The sequence below is a fragment of the Oncorhynchus clarkii genome, chromosome 1 (genome assembly GCF_045791955.1).
Source record: "Oncorhynchus clarkii lewisi isolate Uvic-CL-2024 chromosome 1, UVic_Ocla_1.0, whole genome shotgun sequence".
In the NCBI taxonomy this organism is placed as follows: domain Eukaryota; kingdom Metazoa; phylum Chordata; class Actinopteri; order Salmoniformes; family Salmonidae; genus Oncorhynchus; species Oncorhynchus clarkii.
Genome location: NC_092147.1, coordinates 55011538 through 55035656, shown reverse-complemented (window position 1 = coordinate 55035656; position 24119 = coordinate 55011538). Strand labels below are relative to the sequence as shown.

General features: G+C 41.7%; 1 protein-coding gene across 1 annotated transcript in view; it reads right to left on the bottom strand.

Moving 5' to 3' along the window:
* Window positions 1-20067: 20067 nt before the first annotated feature.
* The window catches only part of LOC139416603 (RPE-retinal G protein-coupled receptor-like), a 46295-nt gene continuing 42243 nt past the window's right edge, over window positions 20068-24119 (bottom strand). Inside the window, exons 6-7 of the mRNA XM_071165472.1 lie at window positions 21525-21638; window positions 20068-21066 (exon numbers count right to left, since the gene is read on the bottom strand). Of these exons, the coding sequence (XP_071021573.1) occupies window positions 20923-21066; window positions 21525-21638 (258 nt within the window). The 3' untranslated portion in view covers window positions 20068-20922. The remainder of the gene's footprint in view (window positions 21067-21524; window positions 21639-24119) is intronic.

The following is a 24119-nucleotide window of genomic DNA, read 5'->3' as shown; positions in this document are numbered from 1 at the left end:
CAGACAATCCCTTACGCCTCACTGCATGGCATTTTCTCTGCGAAGACCCACACACTGCTGCTCAAGGCAGTCGCACACCGAGGCACTGCAAACTCTGCCTGTCTGGCACCAGGAGAAGGAAGCAGAGGAGGTTGACAATGTACTGTACATCTGTTTAGTTTGTGACACATCTCTGTGTTTCACCATGCTTTTGGGAGTACCATATGCACAAGCACTATTGAGCACATCTGCAGCAATTACTGACTGACTTGAAAGGTGACGTACCATCATACTATGCCTTTAGAGGTGGGGAGTGGAGATGCAGTTGTTGTTCAATCACTGCATGAATATGAAATATGGGCTATGCTGTTTCTTCTTGCAGTTTTTTCCTCTAGTATAACTAGTTTTTGTTGTTGTTTTTCAACCACCATCAATACTTCAATAAAATAGTTGGCTATTACATATAGGCCTGTATGTTTTCTTGCTGTGTTTTTATCCACTAAAACTTTTAACGAGTGTACGTTCAAACAGTATGTTGATAGTATACCAAAGCTTGCCTCAATCTTCAGCTCGAAAGATGTCCAGTTCCAGTTATGATATTTGCAAATAATGTTCAATACAGGTTTCGGAAAGTACAGAAAAAATAGGAATTATTAGTACAATACAATATCAGGATATAGCAAAAAAATAAATGTTACAAAGAAGTAACCATTTTTAAAAATTGCATTAAGAAAATCACACAAATGAGTTATATAACAGTAAGAAAGCTTCACAAGGGGGCAGGGCAGGGCGGAACAGAGCTATGCTAAATAGGCCAAATGAAAACAAACCATGGTCATAAGGCCAGAGTAGCTTCAAAAAACAACAAAAGCTAATATTTATCTGATGCAATTAGTATTGTTTTACAGAGCTAATAGAAGAATGTATCTAGCTACATAAGCACAATTGAGTATAACACCATAAAGGTTATACAATTAGTACCTTGCATGTCAGCTGTTATAAGGAATATACACAAATATATTATGATCCATACATACAGTGCGCTACAGTAGAAATGACAGCACGAAAACAATTATAATGTAATAAGGCACTTGCTTTGATAGAAACACACACATTATTTACACACAAAGTTATTATCATGTAGTATGGAAAACAACAATGAAGGCAATGCGGGCACCAGCTGGAAAATTGGAAAAAGTTTGTGCAGGTCCTGTTCTGACTGGAGATTTGCAAATGTCTGCATACTTAATATTCGGAAACAATTAATAAGTGCTTGGAGAATTTTGTCCAGTTCAGTAAATGTCACACCCTGATCTGTTTCACCTGTCTTTGTGCTTGCTCCACCCCCCTCCAGGTGTTGCCCATCTTCCCCATTATCCCTAGTGTATCTATACCTGTGTTCTCTGTTTGTCTGTTGCCAGTTTGTTTTGTTCGTCAAGACTACCAGTGGTTTTCCCCTTGCTCCTGACTTTTTCTAGTTCTGATTTCCCAGTTATGACCATCCTGCTTGCCCTGACCATGAGCCTGCCTGCCGTTCTGTATGTTATGGACTCTCATCTGGATTACTGACCTCTGCCTGCTTTCTGATCTAGTAATAAACTTCGACACTGTCTGCATCTGGGTCTTCTCCTGAAACTTGATAGTAGCCTAAAAAATAAAATGCCTGTAAAATGAAATGGGCTACTTTTGTCATTTAATGACACCTCAATTCAAACTGTTGTTAGAAAATAAAACTTGTAAGAAAATCTTTTGAATTTGGCAAGTTGAAACAGCCTATAAATAAAAGCAGGAAGTGTGTCCTGGTTTGAGGGCAGCGAAGATTAACTGTCCTGTTGCATAACAATCACATTTTGGAACAGTGAATTCATTCTGACATCACGTGCACAAAAACTCATGCTGGGGCGACCGTTAGAGATATTTAGAACTCACATGTGAAAAGGTTAATGAAATAGAACAGGGAGCTTTCTAAAGAGCAGCGTGATGCAAATCTCCCCAATCCAGATTACTGTGGATTTGCTAATCCTTCAAAAATAAACATGAAAAAATATATAGAGTATATATTTTTTATGTAGGGTACCAGTCAAACGTTTGGACACACCTACTCATTCAAAGGTATTTCTATATTTTCACTATTTTCTACATTTTAGAATAATAGTGAAGACATCAAAACTATGAAATAACACATATGGAATCATGTAGTATCCAAAAATGTGTGAAACAAGTCAAAATATATTATATATGAGATTCTTCAAAGTAGCCAGCCTTTGCCTTGATGACAGCTTCACACACTTTTGACATTCTCTCAACCAGCTTCATGAGATAGTCACCTGGAATGCATTTCAATTAATTTCTTATGGGTAGGTAGCGTCCCACCTGGCCAATACCGGTGAAATTGCAGAGCGTGAAATTCAAACTACAGAATTACAAATATTAACTTTCATAAAATCACAAGTGTAATACATCAAAAATAAAGCTTAACTTCTTGTTAACCTCTCTAGGGGGTGAGGGACGCTACCGTCCCACCTGGCCAACATTCGGTGAAATTTCAGAGCGCCAAATTCAAAAACATGCAAGTGTTATACATCGGCTTAAAGATGAACCCTCTGTTAATCCAACCATTGTGTCAGATTTCAAAAGTCTTTAACTAGGCGAAAGCATACCATGCGATTATCTGAAGACAGAGCACAGCACACAAAACATTATTGCCAGCCAAGCAGATTAGTCACAAAAGTCAGAAATAGCAATAAAATTAATCACTTACCTTTGATGATCTTAATATGGTTGCACTCACAAGACTCCCAGTTACACAATAAATGTTTGTTTTGTTTGATAAAGTCCCTCTTCATATCCAAAAACCCGTTTTGTTTGCGCATTTTGTTCAGTAATCCAACGGCTCAAAGGCAGTCACAACAGGCAGACGAAAAATCTAAATACTATCAGTAAATTCATAGAAACATGACAAACGATGTTTATAGTCAATATATCAATTTATAATCTATCACAAATGGTCATTTTGTTCAATAATTGAAACCCAGTTTCCCTCCATCAAAATGCATACAAAATGAATCGAAAATGTTACCAATAAACTTTTCCAAACAAGTCAAGCAACATTCATAATCAAACCTTAGGTACCCTAATATGTAAATAAATGATCAAATTTAAGGCGGAGAATCGTTATTGTCTTTACCGGAGAAAAATACCAAAGAACGCGCTTGGAAACACTACAGCCAAAATGGGAGCCACCTAGAAAAACTACAATTTCTGGCACATTTTTCCAAAAACCAGCATGAAACTCTTTCTAAAGACTGTTGACACCTAGTGGAAGCTCTAGGAACTGCAATCTAGGAGGACTTTGGCCCATAATAAACATGAGAACCATTGGAAAAAGTGGTAGGCTGACATTTTTTTTTTTTTAATGGATGGTTTGTCCTCGGGTTTTTGCCTGCCAAATCAGTTCTATTATACTCACAGACATTATTTTAACAGTTTTAGAAACTTGAGTGTTTCCTGTCCAAATTTACCAATTATATGCATAATATAGCTTCTGGGCCTGAGTAACAGGCAGTTTACTTTGGGCACGCTTTTCATCCGGATGTGAAAATAAGAGAGGTTAACAGGTTAAAACCTGTTAAAGATATGGCTGACTACTGCCCCCTTTGGAGAAATTGCGTGCCCATAGTAAACTGAAAAAAGATCTGTCAAAAATTGCTAATATATGAATATAATAATTATTATTGGATAGAAAACACTCTAAAGCTTCTAAAACCGTTGGAATTATGTCTGTAAGTATAGCAGAACTCACAGGGCAGGCATTCTTCCAAACTAGTTTTGTGGTCATGAAAGTTGGGGCAACTTTGACGTCGTCGCCCCCACCCTTCCCAACCATCTATGGATCTGGGGACCCTTTCTATGTCTTCCACTAGATGTCCTCATTCAGTAGAGCGTTTAATCGTTCAAATCCCGCGAGAATTGGCCCTATGGGAGTGAATTGAGTGAGTGCCGCGAGAAAATACCTGTGCGTTAGGGCGCGAATTGGTCCCAGCCATTCCTTTGTTCCAGCAATCCGGAGAAGGACAAACAATGACCGGTTGAATAGAAAATTGTTTTCTATGTTTATAACATCCTAAAGCTTGGTTCTTCACTTAGTTTGACCTGTTTAGTCGACATATAATATGTAATTTTGAAGTTTTGATGCGCAACTTTTCCGGACCAGAGGACATTTTGGGTGCATTTCAGCTGATGTTATTAGCAGTAGCTAATACAAAGACGCAAGACTTGAAACCAAACAATGTTTTGGGTGAGTATGAACCCTTCCAGTACATTCTGAACGAAGACCATCAAAGGTAAGGGAATATTTATGCTGAAATCTGTGTTTCTGTTGACTCCAACATAGCGTAGAAATATAGCTTATATCTGAGCGCCGTCTCAGAATATTGAATAGTGACCGATTTCTGTAACGTTAAAAATAAATGTAACAAAGCGATTGCATTAAGAAGCAGTGTATCTTTTTAATGTACTTATTAAAAGTACATTTGAGGAATTTCTTTCCTTCTTGATGCGTCTGAGCCAATCAGTTTTGTTGTGACAAGGTAGGGGTGGTATTACAGAAGATAGCCCTATTTGGCAAAAGACCAAGTCCATATTATGGCAAGAACATCTCAAATAAGCAAAGAGAAATGACAGTCCGTCATTACTTTAAGACATGAAAGTCAGTCAATCTGGGAACTGAAAGTTTCTTCAAGTGCAGTGCACCATCAAGCACTTTGATGAAACTAACTCTCACGAGGACCACTACAGAAAAGGAAGACCCAGAGTTACCTCTGCTGCCGAGGATACATTCATTAGTGTGAATAGTACCTCAGATTTCAGCCCAAATAAATGCTTCACAGAGTTCAAGTAACAGACACATCTCAACATCAACTGTTCAGAGGAGACTGCGAGAATCAACCCTTTGTGGACGAATTGCTGAAAAGAAACCACTACTAAAGGACACCAATAAGAAAATGAGAATTGCTTGGGCCAAGAAACACGAGCAATGGACTTTAGACCGATGGAAAACTGTCCTTAAAATATGTAGAGATTTTTGGGTCCAACCGCCGTGTCCTTGAGAGACGCGGAGTAGGTGAACAGATGATCTCCGCATGTGTGGTTCCCACCGTAAAGCATGGAGGAGGTATGATGGTGCTTTACTGGTGACACTGTCAGTGATTTATTTAGAATTCAAGGCACACTTAAACAGCATGACTACCACAACGTTCTGCTGCGATATCCCATCTGGTTTGCGCTTAGTGGGACTATCATTTGTTTTTCAACAGGGCTATGACCCAACACACCTCCAGGCTGTATAAGAGATATTTGACCAAGGAGAGGGATTGAGTGCTGAATCATGTGGGAACTCCTTGAGTTCTGGTTGAGATCATGTCAAAAGTGTGCAAAGCTGTCATTAACTTCTTATGGCTGGGGGCAGTATTGAGTAGCTTGGATGAATACGGTGCCCAGAGTAAAACTGCCTGCTACTCAGTCCCATTTCCCAAAATCCAACCAGGAAGTGGGAAATCTGAGGTTGGTCGTTTTTCAACTCATTGCACTTCCTAAGGCTTCCACTAGATGCCAACCGTCTTTAGAAACTTGTTTGAGGCTTCCCCTTTGAAGGGGGGCTGAATGATAGAGGGGAATGAGTCAGAGGTCTGCCAGCAGCCACGAGATGGTCACGCGCATTCACATGAGAGGTAGCTCATGTGAGAGGTTGCTTTGCTCTGAAGACAACGTAATTCTCCGGTTGGAACATCCTAAAGATTGATTCTATACATCGTTTGACATGTTTCTACGGACTGTAACAGAACTTTTTGACATTTCTTCTGCTCCTAGTGAACGCGCTTCGTGACTTTGGATTTGTTTACAAAACGCGCTAACAAAGTAGCTCTTTGGACATAAATGATGGACATTATCGAACAAATCAAACATTTATTGTGGAACTGGGTGTAACGGTTTTCTTGAGTTGAAGGAGAGGCGGACCAAAATGCAGCGTGGTTTCTATTCATGGTTCTTTAATAAAGACTCTACACATGAACAAACTAACAAAACAAGAACCGTGAAAACCCAAAACAGCCCTATCTGGTGCAAACACAGAGACAGGAACAATCACCCACAAAACCCAACACCAAACAGGCTACCTAAATATGGTTCCCAATCAGAGACAATGACTAACACCTGCCTCTGATTGAGAACCATATCGGGCCAAACATAGAAATAGACAAACTAGACATAGAATGCCCACTCAGATCACACCCTGACCAAACAAAACATAGAAACATACAAAGCAAACTACGGTCAGGGTGTGACACTGGGAATCCTGAGAGTGCATTCTGATGAATATCATCAAAGGTAAGTGAATATTTATAATGATATTTCTGACTTCTGTTGACTCCAACATGGCGAATATGTGTATTTGTTGTCTGAGCGCCGTACTTAAATTATTGCATGGTTTGCTTTTTCCGTAAAGCTTTTTTGAAATCTGACACAGCGGTTGCATTAAGGAGACGTTTATCTATATTTCCATGTATAATACTTGTATTTTCATCAACATTTATAATGAGTATTTCTGTAAATTGATGTGGCTCTCTGCAAAATCACTGGATGTTTTTGGAACTACTGAACATAACGCGCCAATGTATACTGAGATTTTTGATATAAATATGAACTTTATCGAACAAAACATACATGTACTGTGTAACATGAAATCCTATGAATGTCATCTGATGAAGATCAATGGTTAGTGATTCATTCTCTATTTCTGATTTTTGTGACTCCACTCTTTGGCTGGAAAAATGGCTATGTGTGTTTTTGTGACTTGGCTCTGACCTAACATAATCGTTTGTGGTGCTTTCGCTGTAAAGCCTATTTGAAATCGGACACGGTGGTGGGATTAACAACAAGATTACCTTTAGAATGGTATAAGATACTTGTATGTTTGAGGAATTTGAATTATGAGATTTGTTGTTTTGAATTTGGCGCCTTGCACTTTCACTGACTATTGTCATATCGATCCCGTTAACGGGATTTCAGGCCTAAGACGTTTTACCAGATACATTCACATATGAAGACAATGGTCCCTCCTGTCCTCTTCCCTTTCTGATATTCAAAGTGGATACTCCCGATGGGTTATATGTCTATCTTCCTGATCCTTTGGCTCTGCGATGAAGTTGACAGTGTGTTGGGGATTATAAGACAATTTGAAAGAATAGTTTCAATAGAATGTGTTGTTATTCTATTTGACATATGTTTAGACATTTGTATTAAGAATAATTGGTAAAAGTAATAATTTATCATATACTTAATGAACTGAACTAAACTGTTGTTCTGATCTGTTCTTTCGAGAACGTATCTTAATGCATGGAAGAGATAATTGGACCGAACAGTGTGTGTACCTCAACCCCCCCTCTAACTGGCTGAAGAAGAGTGACAAAGGCGTTGAATACGGCCCTGTCCACACCACTTCTACCGAGAGAAACCGGTGTACAGTATCCGATCTAAGCTATCAACTGATTTTCTCTCATGTTTCTCTCAGGAGTGTGAGAGGAGTCCACGTGGAGTGAGCACTGAGAGAAATCTGTTCTAAACTTCTCTTATGTTGCTGGTATACTGGTTGACGAATGGACAAGACATAATGGTTGGTAAAGGTGATGACGTCTAAGGTGAGACATTGAAATTGGGACATTATCATGGCTATCCACTTTGAACTGCAAAGCTATCTGAAGAAGACGAAAAGGACACCAGAAGAATCAGTGCCCAAAAGTTAACTACCATCAAAACCTGATAATAATGATAATTCCACTGTACTCCCTCAAATCATTAATTTTAATCTACATCAATGTATATGTATGCTTAATTGAACATGCGCTACCCTTAGACACAATTATCCTGGTGTCGTTACTTTCTAAATGTAATCATTTTTCCTCTGTTGCAAATGTAGTAAATATTACTAGTGTAGTGATATTTAATCCCAGGCATTTAATACAAATGTAGACGTGTTCTCCTATATCTCAAAAAACATACATTCTTTAGGTGACTTCCATCCGTCCCGGAAGAAAGAATCCTACTCAAACACATCAGATAATACAATGTTTTATCAAGTGAAATCAACACCTAAAATAAACAATAAACAGTAAACAATGAACAAACCCAGAACCCCTTTCCAGCAATCTAATCATTTCAACCTGTTGCATAAATTTAGTAAAAACAAACCTGTTTTTTAACAAATCTAAAACCTTTAAAAAGGTGGTTCTCTCTCATCAGTGTGATAGTCAAAACTAACTTTTCTCCACTCATAGCTACAATGTTTGCATGACCCAAAGGTCAATACTGTTCAGCTCGTACATTAATGATCTTCTTTCTGTCTGTACAGGGTCTGAAGTTCCCATGTATGCAGATGATAGTGATAAATGCATTCAAATAACAAGCTATCCAAGAACTCACTACTGTAATGGTTCAGATGACAAAGTTGCTCAGGGACTTATGTTTGCATCTCAATAAAAATAAAAAAACACAGTCAGCAAAAATACAATCAAACTCCAACTGTAATCCACTGTCACGCCCTGGTTTTAGTATTTTGTGTTTTCTTTATTATTTTGGTCAGGCCAGGGTGTGACATGGGTTATTTATTGTGGTGTGTCAGATAATAGGTCATTTTTGTAGGTTATGGGATTGTGGATAGTGGGGTTGTCTAGAAAAGTCTATGGTTGCCTGGAGTGGTTCTCAATCAGAGGCAGGTGTTTATCGTTGTCTCTGATTGGGAACCATATTTAGGCAGCCATATTCTTTGAGTGTTTCGTGGGTGATTGTTCCTGTCTTTGTTTGCACCAGATAGGGCTGTTTTAGGTTTTTCACGTTTATTGTTTTGTTCGTGTTTATCTTTTATTAAAGATGTATTGAAATAACCACGCTGCATTTTGGTCCTCCTCTCCTTCGACGGAAGAAAACCTTAACATCCACTTTAATGACCTGACATTGTTCCACGTAATGGAAACAGGTTATAATGTTAGAATACATTAACTTCCTGCTCAAAATTTACTAGTTACCTAAACAATAAACCAAGCAACAATCGTCAGAAACTTATCACGAAACTTTCTTATTCACACCTGAATCCCTTACAGCCCAACATAGCCCAGCGCGCATAACAAACTATCCTATTCTTACCAGTAGTCAAAAATATGACCCCTACTCAAACAACATTCTGCCTTCCCTCTATCGTAAGATTAAAAACAAACTTTACAACTTTGTCTCCTCTTTCGGCTTCACACTTATGAAATGTCCAAGACTTAAAAAATAACATGTAAAGCGCCAAATGTCACGCCTGCTTCCACTCTCCCTTACTGGTGCTCGATGGCGCCAGACTGCCTATCATTATGCACACCTTTCCCCGTCATTACGCACACCTGTGCCTCATTGGGACCCACCTGAACTCCATTATTTGATTGCCTCATCCCTGTGTCAGCATTGATGTCGTTACTTTGTCCGTAGTTTATTAAATGCTCTCTCTGTACCTGCTTCCTGTCTCCAGCGTCGATCCTCACACATCACAAAATAAAAACAACATTCGTTTTCTATAACTCATCACTGACCATTCTCCACATACTTATGTTAGAAATATTGTTCCAGTTTTCAATTTTTGAATGTGTGGGTGAAAGGGGGTCTGGTTGAATTATTCATTACAAACCTGATCTGACCCATTTGGATCCTCACAGGACAGTCTTGACACTAAACACGGTCTATTTCTAACCTTCACCCTAACCACACTGCTGACATTATGCCTAACCTAATAATAAACCAAACAATAATGGACAATTGAAAAATGTATAAACATAAATCATAATCAAGATTATCAACCTAAAAAAAATCACTGTTCAACTAAACCTACCATTAAAATTATAGACTGATCATTTCTTTGTCAGTGGGCAAACATACAAAATCAGCAGGGGATCAAATATTTTTTTCCCACACTGTACTTAGTTGATACTATAGATGCTCCAACTATCAACAAACGATCAACTGCGAGTCAAACAAGGCAGCATCATGTACACTTTATAAACAACACTCTTAGCGGTAGCTTTCTGAAAATGAAGTGCATTCCAACCAAACCACAAAATGGTCTACAAATCAAATTGTATTTGTCACATGCTTCGTAAACAACAGGTGTAGACTAACAGTGAAATAATAATCTGCACAAATTGATCTGTAAAACGCAACTCACAAATATCTGAGGCCACTCACAAATATGTGGAGAAACTCAGAAATATGTGGAGCAACTCACAAATATGTGGAGAAACTCACAAATCTGAGGCAAGTCAAAAATGTAATGCAAGTCAGAAATATGTAAAATGCAGGTCACAAATGTAATGTGTAGTCGCAAATGTGGTCACATTCAGAAAAAAATATTTGCCAATTTGTGTTTGCAAAGCAATAAATATATTTGTAAATTATGCAGTGTTAATGAGCAAAAAACTATCAAAACCAGTCTTGCATTTATTTGCCAATCGTCGTTTGTTTTTGTTAATGATGGCTCATTTGCTTTTGGATAATGAGATACGTTTATGAAACTATGTGGGCATATCGGCAGACTGTGTATTCTGTATTCACACAATATCTCTTCTGTTTGTGACTTACTACTTATGTATTTACAATATTTTGATATAAATCTATCTCCATATCTCAATAATTTGTTGAGCATGCAAATCCTAGAATCTCCACGTATGCCAGAATTTAGAGAGAAATGCATGCACGGTTGATAAGTGAGGCCACTGGACACAGAACTGTTGAACAAGACTCCAGATACCATAATTATAGTCCTACACCCAACATTTTTACAATTGCAAAACAGATCATCTTAGTTTCTCCTGATTCAGTTATAACGCATTATACAACAGGTGGGTATAATCCTGGATGCTGACTGGTTAAAACCACGTTCCAGCCGGTGTCCATTCCAGAAGTTATCACCGGCTATGAGGTTGAAATGCCTATTTGCTGTTCCATTTTTATTGCGGAATCCACTGTCTCATTAGCCCAACCAGGGAATTTATGAACTTGATCTCCTGTGTAGAAAAGCATCTAGACATTATTTTCCCTTTCTTTTAGACTAGCATCTGATTTTCATCAGTAGAGATTCCTATAAACATTGCTGTGTGTCTCTCCGACCTTTATAACATAAAATTTCAATACTGAAACAATCTCCACTGTTGAGGAATAACGTGTCAGGACAAGACTGACAACTTTTCACAGCCAGTCAAAAAAATGAATCAGCATAATTTTTATGGATATGCAATATACAAAGAAAAGTCGATAGAAAAATTGTTATAATGAAACCAAATGCAGCTAATTTGCTGTCTTTCCAGATTCAGTTTTAAATGATTATGTTAGCTCTGTAGTTGGCTCGCTCCTCTGAACAGTGTCGTGCCGAGTGACCACAGTTGGTAGGGCATGGCGCTTGCAACGCCAGTTTCATGACTTGCGCCGAAGTCGGTCCCTCTCGGGCAGTGTTCGGCGGTCAACGTCACCGACCTTCTAGCCATCACTGATCCATTTTTCGCAGGAGACGGTACACCGGCCATAGGAGTGGAGGAGCACGTCCAGGAGCATGCAGCAATACTACACCAACTTGACACCACCATGGACCGCGTTGTCCAGACAATGGACCGCTGGGAGAGACTTCCGGCGCCTCCACCAGCACAGCCGGGGTCTACCCTGAGCCCCTCTTTCCCACCTGAACCCAGTGGGATTCGTCTCTCCTTGCTCCAGGAGTACGGCGAGAGGGCTGCGAACTGCCAGGGGTTCCTGTTACAAGTAGACCTCTACCTGGAAACCGTCCACCCAGGTCCATCGGGTTGTGAGAGGGTGTCCGCCTTCGTCTCGTGCCTCACGGGGAAAGATCTGGAGTGGGCCAACGGCGTGTGGAGAGAGGGAGATGCGGCTTTGGACCAGTTTGAGGAGTTCACATGCCGTTTCCAGGAAGTCTTCGACCACCCGCCCGAGGGTAGAGCGGTGAGTGAACGCCTCTACCATCTGAGGCAGGAGACGAGGAGCGTCCAGGAGTTCGCCCTGGAGTTTAGGACCCTGGCTGCCGACCCGGGATGGAACAACAGGGCCCTGATCGACCATTACTGTTGAAGTTTGTGCGAGGATGTCCGTTGGGAGCTGGCCTGCAGAGACACCACCCTCACGTTCAACCAGCTGGTGGACCTGTCCATCCGGCTGGACAACCTGCTGGCTACTCGCGGACGTCCAGATCAGGGTCTGGTGGTCATATCCTCCCGCACCCCCTCTCCGATACCCATGGAGCTGGGAGGGGCGGTGCGCAAGGAGACCGGAGGGGTTTACTGCTCGTGCACCATCTGTGGCCGCAGAGGTCACACTGCCGGTCGGTGCCTGGTTGGTTCCTCTGGGAATCGAGGCAGCAGGGAGGGCGCCACCTCTGGGCACTAAGAGTACCTCGTCATGCCATACGGGTTGATGAATGCGCCATCAGTCTTCCAAGCCTTTGTAGACAATATTTTCAGGGACCTGCACAGGCAGGGTGTAGTGGTGTATATTGATGACATTTTGTTATACTCCGCTACACACGCTGAGCATGTGTCCCTGGTGCGCAGAGTGCTCTGTCGCCTGTTGGAGCATGACCTGTACGTCAAGGCTGAGAAATGCCTGTTCTTCCAACAGTCCGTCTCCATCCTAGGGTATCGCATTTCCACTTCAGGGGTGGAGATGGAGAGTGACCACATTACAGCCGTGAATAATTGGCCGACTCCCACCACGGTAAACAAGGTGCAGCGGTTCTTAGGGTTTACCAACTACTACCAGAGGTTAATCTGAGGTTTTGGTCAGGTGGCGGCTCCCATTACCTCACTGTTGAAGGGGGGCCCGGTGCGCTTGCAGTGGTCAGCTGAGGCGGACAGGGCTTTTAGTCACCTGAGGGCTCTGTTTACCTCGGCTCCCGTGTTGGCCCACCCGGATCCCTCTTTGGCATTCATCGTGGAGGTGGACGCGTCCAAGGCTGGGATAGGAGCGGTGCTCTCTCAGCGCTCGGGTACGCCACCAAAGCTCCGCCCCTGTGCCTTCTTCTTGAAGAAGTTCAGCCCAGCAGAGAAAAACTATGAAGTGGGGGACCGGGGGCTGTTGGCTGTCGGCTGTCGTCAATGCCTAGAAGGCGTGGAGTCATTGGCTTGAGGGGGCTAATCACCCCTTTCTCATCTGGACTGACCACCGCAATCTGGAGTACATCCGGGCGGCGAGGAGACTGAACCCTCGCCAGGCAAGGCGAGCCATGTTTTTCACCCATTTTGTATTTACCCTTTCCTACAGACCAGGCTCTCAGAACGTTAAGTCGGATGCAATTTCCTGGCTGTATGACACAGAGGAGCGTACCGTATGGGTTTATCTATTAGGCCCATACGTCACCCTCCTCTGGTCATCCTGGTATCGGTTGGATGGTGCGCTGTCTTAGTGGGAAGTACTGGTGGCCTACTTTAGCTAAGAATGTGAGGGTTTATGTTACCTCCTGCTCGGTGTGCGCCCAGTGCAAGGCTCCTAGACACCTGCCCAGAGGTAAGTTTACAACCCTTACCCGTTCCACAATGGCTATGGTCGTACCTGTCGGTGGATTTCCTGACTGATCTTCCTCCTTCACAGGGTAACACCACAATCATGGTCATTGTGGATCATTTTTCTAAGCCCTGTCGTCTCCTCCCTTTGCCCGGTCTACCTACAGCTCTACAGACTGCGGAGGCTCTATTTACACACGTCTTCCGGCACTACAGGGTGCCTGAGGATATAGTGTCTGATCTGGGTTTCCAGTTCACGTCGAGGGTCTGGAGGGCATTCTTGGAACGTCTGGGGTCTCGGTCAGCCTTACCTCAGGTTTTCACCCCGAGAGTAACGGGCAGGTGGAAGGAGTTAACCAGGATGTGAGTAGGTTTCTGAGGTCTTATTGCCTGGACCGGCCGGGGGAGTGGGTAGCGTTTGTGCCCTGGGCAGAGATGGTCCAGAACACGCTCCGCCACTCTTCCACTAACCTTTCTCCCTTCCAGTGTGTATTGGGGTATCAGCCAGTTCTGGCTCCTTGGCATCAGAGTCAGACCGAGGCTCCTGCGGTGGACGACTATTCCGGCACGTGGAGGAGACATGGGACGCCGCCCATGTCCATCTTCAGCAGTGTGTTCGGTGTTCGCACCGGGGGACAGGGTCTGGCTCTCGACCCGAAACCTGCACCTCCGCCTGCCCTGTCGGAAGCTGGGTCCGTGGTTTGTGGGGCCATTTAAAGTCCTGAGGAGAGTGAACGAGGTAGGTTACAGCTTCCCCCCGAATACCGCATTAACCCCTCGTTCCATGTGTCTCTCCTCAGGCCGGTGGTGGCTGGCCCACTCTAGGAGTCTGAGGTGCGGGAGGTTCCTTCGCCCCCTCTGGACATCGAGGGGGCCCCGGTGTACTCTGTTCGTTCCATACTGGATTTGAGACGTCGGGCGAGGGGCCTTCAGTACCTCATGGACAGGGAGGGGTATGGTTCGGTGGAGAGATGCTGGGTCCTGGTGGAGGACTTGTTGGATCCTTCTATGCTGCGAGATTTTCACAGTCTCCAACCGGATTGCCCTTTGCCTCGCCCTCCGGGTCGTCCCCAAGGTCGGTGCCGACGCGCAGCTAGAGCCGCGCGTCAGGGTGGGGTACTGTCACGACTTGCACCAAAGTCAGTCCCTCTCCTTGTTCGGGCGGTGTTCGATGTCACCGACCTTCTAGCCATCACTGATCCATTTTTAATTTGCCATTGGTTTTGTCTTGTCTTCCATCACACCTGGTTCCAATCCCATCAATTATATGTTGTGCGCCCTCTGTTTCCCCGCATGTCCTTGTTGGAGATTGTTTATTGTAAGTGTTTGTGTACGTCTGTACTGGTGTGCGTCAGGTTATGTTAACCCATAGATTTTTATTATTATGTTTTCCGGTGTTTTTGTTTTTATAAACTGCTCTGTTGGAAACCCAGTTATTTCTCTCCTGCGTCTGACTTTTCTGCCGCCAGTTGAACACCCCTTACAGTCAGATTAGGGGTTTAACTCCCACTGGTGACCAGCATGAAAAATGTATGAACTCTGTTGTAAGTTGCTCTGGATAAGAGCTGCCGTTAAATGATGGAAATATCTATGCCAGGCAAAATCGCACATCACTAGTTCATTTTATGGATGTAGGCTTATCAAAATAAATGTCACGTGCAAATGCAGCTACTTTTCTATTATTCTGGCTGTTTGACGTGACTGTGCCGATAGCAAGCAAGGAATAAGAACTTTGCCAGCCAGCATGATAAAGATACATTTTGAGCGAACGTTTGTAGATATAGAACAAAAACACTTCATGACTGGTTCACCTCTAGCAGCCTAACTGATATAATGAACGACCAGGCAGCATGGGTAACAACGCTAGACTTGTATCGGGACTATATCTTGTGATAGGATGAAATATGTTCCAATTTAAAATATGTCAATTATTATTTGAATTTGTTGGAAACCAGTTGTTTAAAAGTGATAATGCCCTCGAGGCCAGTGTTTGGAGGATATATTGGCACAACTTCATCTCAGGTTTAACAACACCCGTGCCAATATATCCTCCAAAAACCAGCTTAGAGGGCATTATCAATTAATTGTAAGACCTGCCATAAACACATATGATCCCATATAATGTCCTTTCATCAAATAATAATCTTAACTATTAAACACACATTTTTTTTATCAATATAAAAATATAATATTATAAGAAATTAGAAAGGCTTACATGCTTATAGTATGTTATAAAGCAGGCTTTAAGAAAAGTGTTACCACTGTATCAATAGAATCAACTTATTACCTCATCATTGTTATTCGTTATTGTAGCTATCTGATCTCCCATACTATTTTATATTTCCTATGAAAGTATTGTGTGCATTCTTACTTTTCCGAGCATCAACCATCAGTAACGGTATATTGAATATATGATAATCAGTTTTGTTATACGTTTCTTTGTTTCTACGTTCCCATTGTCCAACATGATCTTACAATGACACCTAAGTAACACTGAAAACTACTGTGCCATTTTACTACAGTATTGAGGTAATCATGTTGAAGAGGCAACACATATTAACCAAAGCTGGTTGCCATACTGTACTGTACTCTCCACGTAACCTGAATCATACATACAGTACACATCTAAGAGTTAGGTGGAATGAATGGGTCTCAAACACTAACTTTTGCTCTTTAATTCAAATCAATTAATGTCAAGGAACATCATCTCAGTAACATCACCTTAATCAATCCATGTGTGATTGTCTAATGCCACATTTGGCACATCCTAATGAAGGTGATTGCTTACATTCACTGACCAGTTATAACTTGTGTAAACAGTTATAACATATCAACAATTAAAATCTGTATTTCTATTTTAGTAGTTTACTTTCTAAAATGAATGATGTGATAACAAAACAAAGACTTCTATTTGTCTTTGAAACTAAGCCTGGAGGTGAGAAGAGGACGTACAATAAATCTCTTTCTTTCTTATGATATCAAGGTGGCTGGTGGGATTTTTTTTTCATGGAAAGCACCATTGTTGGTAGGATTACCGAGTGTTGCTGCTTTACTGCTTGGTAGCTCAACCAGGACCTTTGCCCCTTATAGCCTACAAAGCAAGATTGGAATTCCCAATATATGGATGACCATTATAGAGCTACATTGGGACTAGAGCTAATAAGGGATTTCTGACTGGCAATGTCTACTCTTTACATTAACTTATCCAGCTTCAAAGGAATGCAAATTCAATGCAATTCGTCATGTTTGACGAATGAAAAATTGGTAACACTCTGCTTAAAGCCAGCAAGTATGATGCTCTTTGATGTGGTTATAATGTATTGTTGTAGCAAGAGTTGTTATACCCATGTACAGTATGAACCATTATAATCAGTGCTTGGGCAGGAGCTCACTGGTTAAGTACCGGCACCTCAAATGTTTTACTGCTTGAGTTCCTGCAATTCGTATAGAATATTATCGCAAAAGTATTGTGGCATTTCTGCACCAAAATATAAACAGTGCCGGCAAACAAAATGAATAAATAACAGCGACATAATGTATTATAAGTCTTATAATAAGACATCATAAAGGCTTGTACATGCTCATAACAAGTGGTGAAGCATTACAGCAGAAGACTAAAGTAAAGTGTTACAAAATTATCTATTTTATTCCATGGAGAGGAAATATGTTCTAGGCTATTTAAACTGGATGAGAATTAATCATTATACCTGCAGACTTAACCTCCCTGAACCACCCATCCCGGATCCGGTAAAATTGTCATCAGCAAGCTGAATAGCACAGCGCCACAGTCAAATAATATTACTAGAAAATATTCATATTCATGAAATCACAAGTGCAATATTGCAAAACACAGCTTAGCCTTTTGTTAATCCACCTGTCGTCTCAGATTTTGAAATTATGCTTTACAGAGAAAGCAATACAAGCGTTTGTGTAAGTTTATCGATCGCTCGACAAAACAATAAGTACACTTAGCATCAGGTAACTTGGTCACGAAAATCAGAAAAGCAATCAAATTAATCGTTTACCTTTGATGATCTTTGGATGTTTTCACTCACAAGACTCCCAGTTAGCCTTTTGTGACTAGGGGGCAGTATTTTCATTTTTGGAAAAATAACGTTCCCGTAGTTTTCACTAGGACCAGGAGTAACAATGGCCGCCTTTCTCTTTTGCGCACAATCCACTCTGAGAGCCTCCACCTATCCACTTACACAATGTGGTCGTTCACGCTCATTCTTCATAATAAAAGCCTGAATCTGGTTGATATCCCTTTAAATGGGCAATAGGGATGCATAACAACAGAGAGGTTTCAAAAACAGGGGCACTTCCTGATTGGAATTTCCTCAGGTTTTAGCCTGCAATATCAGTTCTGTTTAACTCACAGACAAAACTTTGACCGTTTTGGAAACTTTAGAGTGTTTTCTATCCTAATCTGTCAATTATATGCATATTGTAGCATCTGGTCCTGAGAAATAGGCTGTTTAATTTGGGAACATTATTTTTCCGAGTATAAAAATAGTGCCCCCTAGCTTCAAGAGTTTAAGTAAAGTGTTACCAAATTATCTATTTCAGTCAATGGAGATGAAATATGTTGTAGGCTATTTTAGCTGGACAGGAAGTAATAATTTATATAATAATATAAAATATTAATATCTAATTTAAAATAATGTATTTTTTGCCCAAGTCTGACAACAGGCTTGAAATGTAATAACTGTAAAAACTGCTTATCATTTAAAGCTTAACATTTTCACAACATTGAACAATATAGGAGCCGTGGGCATGATGTATCTACTGCAAACAGCCCATCCTAAACTAGAGTGTGTACAGTGCCTTGCGAAAGTATTTGGCCCCCTTGAACTTTGCGACCTTTTGCCACATTTCAGGCTTCAAACATAAAGATATAAAACTGTATTTTTTTTGTGAAGAATCAACAACAAGTGGGACACAATCATGAAGTGGAACGACATTTATTGGATATTTCAAACTTTTTTAACAAATCAAAAACGGAAAAATTGGGCGTGCAAAATTATTCAGCCCCCTTAAGTTAATACTTTGTAGCGCCACCTTTTGCTGCGATTACAGCTGTAAGTCGCTTGGGGTATGTCTCTATCAGTTTTGCACATCGAGAGACTGACATTTTTTCCCATTCCTCCTTACAAAACAGCTCGAGCTCAGTGAGGTTGGATGGAGAGCATTTGTGAACAGCAGTTTTCAGTTCTTTCCACAGATTCTCGATTGGATTCAGGTCTGGACTTTGACTTGGCCATTCTAACACCTGGATATGTTTATTTTTGAACCATTCCATTGTAGATTTAGCTTTATGTTTTGGATCATTGTCTTGTTGGAAGACAAATCTCCGTCCCAGTCTCAGGTCTTTTGCAGACTCCATCAGGTTTTCTTCCAGAATGGTCCTGTATTTGGCTCCATCCATCTTCCCATCAATTTTAACCATCTTCCCTGTCCCTGCTGAAGAACAGCAGGCCCAAACCATGATGCTACCACCACCATGTTTGACAGTGGGGATGGTGTGTTCAGGGTGATGAGCTGTGTTGCTTTTACGCCAAACATAACGTTTTGCATTGTTGCCAAAAAGTTCAATTTTTGTTTCATCTGACCAGAGCACCTTCTTCCACATGTTTGGTGTGTCTCCCAGGTGGCTTGTAGCAAACTTTAAATGACATTTTTTATGGATATCTTTAAGAAATGGCTTTCTTCTTGCCACTCTTCCATAAAGGCCAGATTTGTGCAATATACGACTGATTGTTGTCCTATGGACAGAGTCTCCCACCTCAGCTGTAGATCTCTGCAGTTCATCCAGAGTGATCATGGGCCTCTTGGCTGCATCTCTGATCAGTCTTCTCCTTGTATGAGCTGAAAGTTTAGAGGGACGGCCAGGTCTTGGTAGATTTGCAGTGGTCTGATACTCCTTCCATTTCAATATTATCGCTTGCACAGTGCTCCTTGGGATGTTTAAAGCTTGGTAAATCTTTTTGTATCCAAATCCGGCTTTAAACTTCTTCACAACAGTATCTCGGACCTGCCTGGTGTGTTCCTTGTTCTTCATGATGCTCTCTGCGCTTTTAACGGACCTCTGAGACTATCACAGTGCAGGTGCATTTATACGGAGACTTGATTACACATAGGTGGATTGTATTTATCATTATTTAGGTCATTTAGGTCAACATTGGATCATTCAGAGATCCTCACTGAACTTCTGGAGAGAGTTTGCTGCACTGAAAGTAAAGGGGCTGAATAATTTTGCACGCCCAATTTATCAGTTTTTGATTTGTTAAAAAAATTAGAAATATCCAATAAATGTCGTTCCACTTCATGATTGTGTCCCACTTGTTGTTGATTCTTCACAAAAAAATACAGTTTTATATCTTTATGTTTGAAGCATGAAATGTGGCAAAAGGTCGCAAAGTTCAAGGGGGCCGAATACTTTCGCAAGGCACTGTATCATGACACAAGGCGAGACCCAGATGCATACACAGGAGGCAGATGGTTGGAGTCCTACAATATTTAATAATCCAATAGGGTAAGGCAAGAGAATGGTAAGGCAAAAGGGTCAAAAACATTTCAGAGCTCAAAAAGTACCGAAGGGCTGGCAGAATCAAGGTCAGGGCAGGCAGGATGATCAGGCAGGCGGGAAAGTAGTCCAGTCAGGGGTCAAAACCCGGAAGACTATCAAAAAGAGAATAGCAAAAGGAGAATGGGAAAAATACACTGTTTGACTTGACAAACATACAAGACGAACTGGCAGAGAGAGACAGGAAACAAAGGGATAAATACACTGGGGAAAATAAGCGACACCTGGAGGGGGTGGAGACAATCACAAGGACAGGTGAAACAGATCAGGGCATGACAATGTGAACATAAAATACATCCCAATGTCACAACAAACACCACAATATCACTCCACGTTAACCCCTGACTAAAATGTCACTTGCTTCTACACCTGCATTGCTTGCTGTTTGGGGTTTTAGGCTGGGTTTCTGTACAGCACTTTGAGATATCAGTTGATGTACGAAGGGCTATATGAATAAATTTGATTTGATTTGACTTGCACACAAACACACACAAATGCAATAAGGTGAAGTCCAGGTCCATTGACATGAATGAATCCACGACAACGTTCGTACCTGTTAGAAAACAACAAGGACAGTTTGTTTGGGGCGGTAGGTAGCCTAGTGGTTAGAGCGTTGGGCCAGCAACCAAAACGGTGCTAGATCAACTCCTCTGCCTGAACAAGGCAGTTAACCCACTGTTCCTAGGCCATCGTTGTAAATATGAATTTGTTCTTAACTGACTTGCCTAGTTAAATTAAAAAACATGTTTATGTGATTGTCGCATGCTTAGTTTATTTGGTCTTGTTGTCAATTTGAGGCTCTTCAATCTTTTCCCCAGTAAGGAACTGCCAGATGCCTCCTCTGTAGTTCTCATTGCCCAGGGCATATAGGAAAACGTTGAAGGTGGGAGAGGTCTTTGCCAGAATAGGAGCCAGCTACAAACACAAAGCCAAACAGAGCAATGTCAATGTCTCAGTACTAGCAAGTTCAAAAAGGTGGTACACATTTGTGTCAAAGTACTGTACAGCAAGTTTGATAAAATACAGATATATATAGAGGGCTTGATTGACTCAGTTGGTTGGAGTACGATATTTGGCACACCAGAGTTGTGAGCTTGATTGCTGCATGGGCCATTGCACTACACAAGTAGTGTAATGGCCCCTTTGGGGACCAAAGGACCATTAGTTAGATCATCAAGCAGTGCAATTAATGGCTACTATATTACACAGAAACCAAAAGTGTTTGTGTATTTGGTAAATGGTGTCAAAGACTTTTGTCACAGACAAAGTAATATGACCTTGAGAAATCTATATGCGGTCTACTGTTAGATGAGATGCGTGTGTGTATGTGTGTGTGTGGTGTGTGTGTACGCACACATGTGTATTGTCCTCACCATCCTTATCTTGGGAGAGACCAGGTTGGCATTCTCAACAGCAGCGTAAAAGGCCAGAACTCCATAGGGTCCCCAGCAGAACAAAAATGTCTTCAGGGGAGTGGCAGTGTTGAACTGTAGAGAGAGGGGCAGTGTTATTACTTATTTCCATCACCATTGATTTAATATGTTCCTCTATGTTTGCTTTGGTAATGTATGTGGTTACACTCTCCATTCAAATAATGCCATTTCAATTCATTAGAGAGAGAGAGAGGAGAGAGAGGAGAGAGAGAACAGCGTAAGGGGGAGTAGAAGGAGAGGTAAGGGTTGAAAGAAAAGAGGAGCGGGAGGGAGAGAGAGAGAAAGGATTGTTACTGTTCGACAATGAATATTGGAAGAAAGAGCGGAAAAACGTCTCGGGTCATGGGGCTTGCATGCATGTGACGGTCTGGTCACAAGCCTTGGATAACGGCTGGGATAAAAACACAATATCTGGCTTACCATCATTTCATAATCAACTCAACTCAGAGTTTTGCTTCTAAACAAAGACATAATGCACCAAAACAGGTACAGTAAAATGTTGTTCACTGACCATTCAGAGTAATTCCATGTTTCATACTCATACTACACTATACTTAGGGTTAACAGTTTTGTTAGAGTATGTGTTCTTTTTGAGTACAAATGACGCAAAGACTGCAATGCCACTTACCATGTATACAACCTTTGTATCCATACAGGAATGTTAATGACGTGGTTGTTTACAGTGTTGTAGACCTTCCTAGCAGAAACCCAACACTGGGGCATCTGAGAGGAGAGGGGGCTTTGATTTCTGTGTTTTGTGTTTCCAAAGTAATAATGACGTGATTTGTGCATTTGAGTTATTGGACACACTTTGAAAGTGGGGCCTTGTGTGTGTGTGTATGTATGAGAGAGAGCAAGAGAGCGAGAGACAGAGAGAGACAAAGAGAGAACATATATGTTTTCCCCTTTCTGTAATCAGTATTACTGTTATTTATTTTTTACTGTTATTGTTGTCATTATCTAACTTTTCTTTAGCAATAGTGGCATTTATCATTCATGCTAATAAAGCTTATCTGAGAGAGCGAGAGCACGAGAGAGAGAGCATGTCTGTGTGTGTGATGCTATTTGAAGGTTACATAACAGTAACAGTGCTGCCTTAGTAAGAAGAGCTCATTGTTTCCTGCAGCATAGACGCCTTTGTGCTCCGGGTACCACAGTGTAAGTCCTAGCTACACCACCGCGAGTAATTGGCTTATGCAACATATAAAGGGAGAGGCAACCTGATTCAGTCCCTCCAGTCTCGTGGGACCTAGGGATGTTATGGTCACCGGGCAGTCATGATTCATGACCGCAGTCAAATTCAACGTGACCGTTTAGTCAAGCTCTGATGTCGCTGATGGTCATTAGTAGCCTACCATAGTTGATAACTTCCTGGTACTCAGCACTCTATTGCCCCTCTAATCACTCTGACATCAATGCAAATGCATTCGAAAATCAAATTAAACACTCAGGAGAGCCCATGAGCTCATGTTGCGCAACATTTCTATAGGCTATGACATTGTGGCCTTTATTAAAAAGGAGGAGGATCCCATCAGGTTTCTATAATCTAGGCCTACTATGTTTATTCCTCAACTTTGCTAATATTAAGCAAATTGCTTCACTTTACGACAGGAGTATAGCCTACCTGGCTGGCATGAAAATGAATCATGGGAAAAGCGTCCTCCATTCGCTATTTAAGTACATAGATGACATACATTTTTTCCCCTGACCCTTTTCAAGGACAGGTACATGATTATGGTCCATTCTAAATCAAAACTAATTTCACACATATAGTAGTATTTAGTATATGTAAAGACAAACTTGAATTAAGAAAAGTCTGATGGGTGATAACATTAGCCTTTCACTTGTGAATTATGTATTATCACTGAATGATGCCCATCGTGTACACTGTCAAGTGTCTTCACTGACATTTTCAACCTCTCCCTGACCGAGTCTATAATACCTGCATGTTTCAAGCAGACCACCATATCCCTGTGCCCAAGGAAGCGAAGGTAACCTGCCTAAATGATTTCCGCCCCATGCCACTCACGTCGGTAGCCATGAAGTGCTTTGAAAGGCTGGTCATGGCTCACATCAACAGCATCCTCCAGGACACCCTAGACCCACTCCAATTTGCATAACGCCCCAACAGATCCACAGATGACGCAATCTCAAGCACACTCCACACTGCCCTCTCTCACATGGACAAAAGGTGAGAATGTTGTTAATTGACTACAGCTCAGCATTCAACACCATAGTGCCCACGAAGCTCATCACTAAGCTAAGGACTCTGGTACTAAACACCTCCCTCTGCAACTGGATCCTGGACTTCCTGACGGGCCGTCCCCAGGTGGTAAGAGTAGACAACAACACGTCTGCCACGCTGACACTTAACACTGGGGCCCCTCAGGGGTGTGTAGTTAGGCCCCTCCTGTATTCCCTGTTCACCCACGACTGTGTGGCCAAACATGACTCCAACACCATCATTAGGTTTGGTGACGACACAACAGTGGTCGGCCTGATCACCGACAACGATGAGACGGCCTATAGGGAGGA